Source organism: Priapulus caudatus, unplaced genomic scaffold (genome assembly GCF_000485595.1).
Source record: "Priapulus caudatus unplaced genomic scaffold, Priapulus_caudatus-5.0.1 Scaffold884, whole genome shotgun sequence".
In the NCBI taxonomy this organism is placed as follows: Eukaryota; Metazoa; Priapulida; class Priapulimorpha; order Priapulimorphida; family Priapulidae; genus Priapulus; species Priapulus caudatus.
Window position 1 is genome coordinate 122,964 of NW_014577945.1, and position 5,114 is coordinate 128,077.

At 44.2% G+C, this 5,114-nt stretch overlaps 1 protein-coding gene across 1 annotated transcript; it reads right to left on the reverse strand.

Moving 5' to 3' along the window:
• On the reverse strand, nt 1-3,228 carry LOC106814206 (adenylosuccinate lyase-like; the record flags this gene model as incomplete). The annotated part of the gene is made up of 5 exons (XM_014818504.1): nt 1-93; nt 417-593; nt 1,675-1,764; nt 2,195-2,285; nt 3,011-3,228. Coding segments are annotated over 5 exons (669 nt in total), but the record flags the coding sequence as incomplete, so codon positions are not given.
• Between the last annotated feature and the right edge of the window lie 1,886 nt (nt 3,229-5,114).

A 5,114-nucleotide genomic window follows, 5' to 3' on the forward strand; every position in this document is an offset into this window, starting at 1 on the left:
TTACACGTTGAGGGAGGTGGTGACAACCTTCTCAACGTCAGCAGCATAAGGCCTCAGAGCTGGCCTTACCTCATCGTCCAGAAAGGATACCACCTAGAGAGGAGGAGGAGAGGCAGAATAACACGGGTGTCCAGCAGTTACCATACGTAGCCATACGTCGTCCTTCTAACGGGCAACAAGCTTTGCACAAACGACAACTCGAGCGCCACCTTGTGGCTACTCGCTGTGGAGCGCCACCTATTGGCTACTAGCTGTGGAGCACCACCTATTGGCTACTAGCTGTGGAGCGCCACCTATTGGCTACTAGCTGTGGAGCGCCACCTATTGGCTACTAGCTGTGGAGCGCCACCTATTGGCTACTAGCTGTGGAGCGCCACCTATGGACAATCTGCTTTGTGGCGCCACCTATGACCTACCTGCTGTGGAGCACGTCCGATGAACGACTTTGGATCCATTATCTGCTCCAGCTGCGAGTGAATCGGCTTGAAAAACCCGCTCTCCTGGATTCTCTCAATGAGATCGTTCTCCTCTCCGTCTTCCTTGACAACTGCTGCCGCCTGGTGGGAGAGGACTCTTACCTCCTCGTGCACCTCCTGCGAGAGGAAACGCGCAATCAACATGACATGCTATCGTTATTTCCGCACGCTGCGCAATCACGTAATACATACAACACTGTGATGGTCAAATATCGAGTAGAAAGACAACCGAAGAAAACAATTCTTTGAAAGAATGAATGGTTCGTACAGGACTGAAATTTTTCCCAAGGACTTTTCAAGGACTTTTTATCGGAAATTCAAGGACATTTTATCGGAAATTCAAGGACATTTTATCGGAAATTCCAGGATATCTTATCAGACATTTTATCGGAATTCCTACACAGAACAAAACATACCTGGATTAATCTAATAACCCCATTCTTAATCACTGTATGTCACCTCTAAAACTTACCTGGATCACATTAATATACCCTTCTAAACACTGTCACTTCTACAACATACCTTGATTTACTGACTGATTTTAGTGACTTACTGTAATTTGTGATCATCATTTAACTGTATATCGTGTCTATAGCTTTTTAAGCTCATTTAACGCAATTTTTATTGAGGTTTACACATTATTGATGGTACAAAATTTCTTTTTATTACATGCAATGATTCTTTCTAAAAATTCAAGGAAATTTTTATGAAATTCAAGGACATTTTCATGAAATTCAAGGACTTTTCAAGCACAAAATCAACATTTACTAAATTCAAGTACTTTTCAAGGACTCCCCTCAAATTCAAGGACTTTTCAAGGACTGTACGAACCATGGAATGGTCATCAAGGCATCCTCCTTTTTAAAACACTTTTTATGTGGAACAATAAGGGACACATAAACAACATTAACTGGACAAGAGGGGCAAGGAGTCAGACAAGGTTGGGTAGCTTTGGGGGTTTATTGCAAGAGATAATTTTCAGGGGCACCATAGAGAGTAAGGAGGAAGGAAACCACAGCATTTACTGTCAGTGCCGTGGTGAAATTCAAACCTTCGAATACTAACTAAAAGGAATAGTTTAGATGACACTTTATCAAAATCTAGAATACTGAATATCTTCACATCATCCATGGCTGCAGTACGTTTTACTTGATGCTCTTTTGGATAGATGTCAAGATTATATAGTCCACTAAGTCACCTGTCTGTTTTTCCCAGCCTTCACCATTGCCATGATAACGTTCTCAGTTGCCATGAACGGTAGCTCCTGTCGAATGTGCCTCTCTATCACCTAAGAAGACATTTCCCTTTTCAATTGCATATTTAAATTGTCAGGTTTTTGGCATTTTGGAGAAGAAAACAAAATATAACCGTATCAAAATATGCCTTCGTTGGATCCTACTCTCATGGGCACGTGCCTACGTATGTTTACTAATGCTTTCCACAAAGGCAGGCCTACTTTGGCTAGACAACAATGAAACACTCTGCAGTAATGGCTCCCTAAATTCCCTTGTGGCGAATGAAGGCATGGCTAAACACCGCATTTCAATTATATACTTAATAATGTTGCTAAACGCTTAATCGAAATTCGGTCTTTAATTTTGCGACTTTAATTTCACGCCCCACTGAGCCGGGCGGTGGCGCATATTCTCTGCGGAACCACCGCCGGTAATTGAATGATAATTAGTCGATAACGAGGCATCGAATAGGTAAGCACTTACCCGTGGATAGACGATGAGACCCTCACAGATATTCTGCAGGGTTGTAAGCAGAATGTCGGCTGTGATGAAGGCCTCCGCAATGCTGATGCGTCTGCAAAGACAAGATAACGGTCATTCGACACCGGTTGCCCTTGCCTCGCGCGCACTTAACGCCCAAACGCGTGAATGCGCACAAACCGCATGGGTGGGGTCTCAAGAATGACATCATGAGTGTCTATAGTAAATGACTGCAGTAATTAACAGACGGGTAAATAATGTAGGTAGACAAAATATTCTCGCTTGCAACACAGCACATGCGTAACTTCGCCGCATACACGTAATTAACATGCCACGTTGAACGCATGAACGTCATTTAAAAAAGGTTATCCAAGGCTAAATTCAAATAACTCCATCTCGCTTTAATTGATACCATAATGCGAAACACCCCCAAATCCGGATCCTCCACCCCAAAACAAAAATTTACCACAGCCCAGGATTAATCTAAACAAATCGTTAATCATGCAGAACACAAAACGTATTTGCTACGTAACGTCCTACGTCCTAACGTCGTAAGGTCCCAGAACTCCCCCACCAGAAAATCTTTTGTTTTAAAGACTTCATTCCATGCATTCTGCTGAATTTTTGTGCATGTGAATCACAAACTAATGACCCAACAACTGCTTAGTACAGCCCCGCCTTACTCCGCCCCCACCTATAATGATATGGCCTGCAGGCCACAGATTATTATTTTTTTTAAATTGGGCAGGCCACTTAGCAGGCCAGGCCATCTGGAAAACTCCCGGTGCTCCCGATCGCCAGTCCGGCCCAGCTTGTTACCTGTTGGCGCTGTCGTCCAGGGTGCGCTCCATCCACTGCACGGCGGCAGTGTGCATCGGGTCGCTGAGTAGCGCCATCAGGTGGCGAGCGAGGCCGCAGCAACGCTCGCTGCGCATCGGGTTACGCTTGTAGGGCATCGCGGACGATCCGATCTGATCCTTCTCAAACGGCTCCTCAATCTCCTTCATGCTGGCCAGCAGACGCAGGTCCGTGCACATCTAACAACATGTAACAACATGTAACAACATGTAACAATTTCTAACAACATGCAACAACATGTAACAACATGTAACAACATGTAACAATATCTAACAACACGGGACAGCAAACATGGGGTCAGACAGCAGTCGCTGGATCAGACAGAAAACACAGGATTAGAGAACAAATTTGGAGCGAGACAACAACCACAGGGAGAGACAATAAACATGGGGTGAGACAACAAACAAAAGGCGAGAGAACACACACGGAGTCAGACAGAGAACACAACGTAGGTAAGACACTAAACATGGGGTAATGCTATCCACCGGGCGTGGAGGGAGGTTACCGCAACGTGGCAGCACTAGTGTTAGGACAGTGTTAGGATTAGGGTTAGGGTCAGGGTTAGGGTTAGGCATAACATGGTGTGAGACAACAAACAGAGGGAGAGACAGCACACACGAGGTCAGACAGCAACACGGTGTCAGCCAGTATGTTACTAATCCACATCACACACCAGTAAACATCAAACACTGCACGGTCGGTACCTGTAATTCACGGTACATTACCGGGAGCAATATATTTTTCGTTCGTAATTACGTGCTTATATATTATGATTGATGAGCACCTGATAATACTTATAGGTTAAACTCATGGGAACCCGTTGTCAGAAACATTATAAGCAGTTACAACATCATAAATCTACGATGTTTTTTGAACATGGAGTGTTGTGGGAAGAGTTACGACCTCTTACATAAACCACTCATGTTTCTAACAACAGGCTAACAGCACCTCACTATTAGTGTTAGAAGAATGTGCATCACCAGCGCTGTTCCATATGCACCTTTCCTGCCCTTGATGACAATGTGCACTAGCCTATCCAAAGGCACCTTACCATCATGCAATGAAGGTATTGATAGACTCCTGATAGAATGGTTCAGGTTGCTAAAGGTAGGTGAATTGGTCTCCAGGCCAGTGCATGCAGCTAGCTATCACACCATCTCTAACTACTCTCTCATATACACACGTATAAACCAATTTAATAGCCTCTGGGAAGTCTATCACCTATGTTAATATTTTGGCAGGCACATGTCCCCAGAGATGTACATTGATAACAGTTAGGACGGCTTGGCAATGGTCTGAGGTAATATGTCTGAGAAACATGACCAGGGCGCCATCTCAGTCATATTCTGTAGGCTAGACATAATCAATGTATGTAACCCTATCCATTCTAAACTGAACCGAGGAATAATAAGCATGATTCTATCAAGAGTCCATAATAGAAAATGGTTCTTGGTTCTTTTCTACCACCCAGTACTAGAACTCGAATGTCATTTCCTCTCAATGATTTGAAGGAGATCCTTGAATGAGTTAGAAGCGGTTGCTAGCGTGCGTGCAGTCGCTAAGAAATTGCAATGGTCTCATCAAACATCTTTGACTGAATGACTCTTCCGCCCCCTCTCTCTCTCCCTTCTTCCCATTTATTCTCTCTCTCTCTCTCTCTCTCTCTCTCTCTCTCTCTCTCTCTCTCTCTCTCTCTCTCTCTCTCTTCTTCTCTCTCTGCTCTCTCTCTTCTCTCTCTTTCTCTCTTATCTCTCTCTCTCTCTTGTCTCTCTTCTCTCTCTCTCTCCTCTCTCTCTCTCTCTCTCTCTCTCTCTTCTTCTCTCTCTCTCTCTCTACTGCAGCTAATTACTATATTGTTATCAAATGTAAAATGTTATAAAGTTGGAGCGACTCAGCACTCTGCGTATCATTACGTCTGCGCGCTGTCAGAAGGGCTGTTCCGTAATATAAGCGCTCTCACGCAACCCTCGTAAACTTTCCTAATCAGCCGCGGGGAAAAAGGATCGTTGAAATTGAAATTCTGATAAAAGGACGAATTCTGATATGAGCCAATAAGCGTGCACGC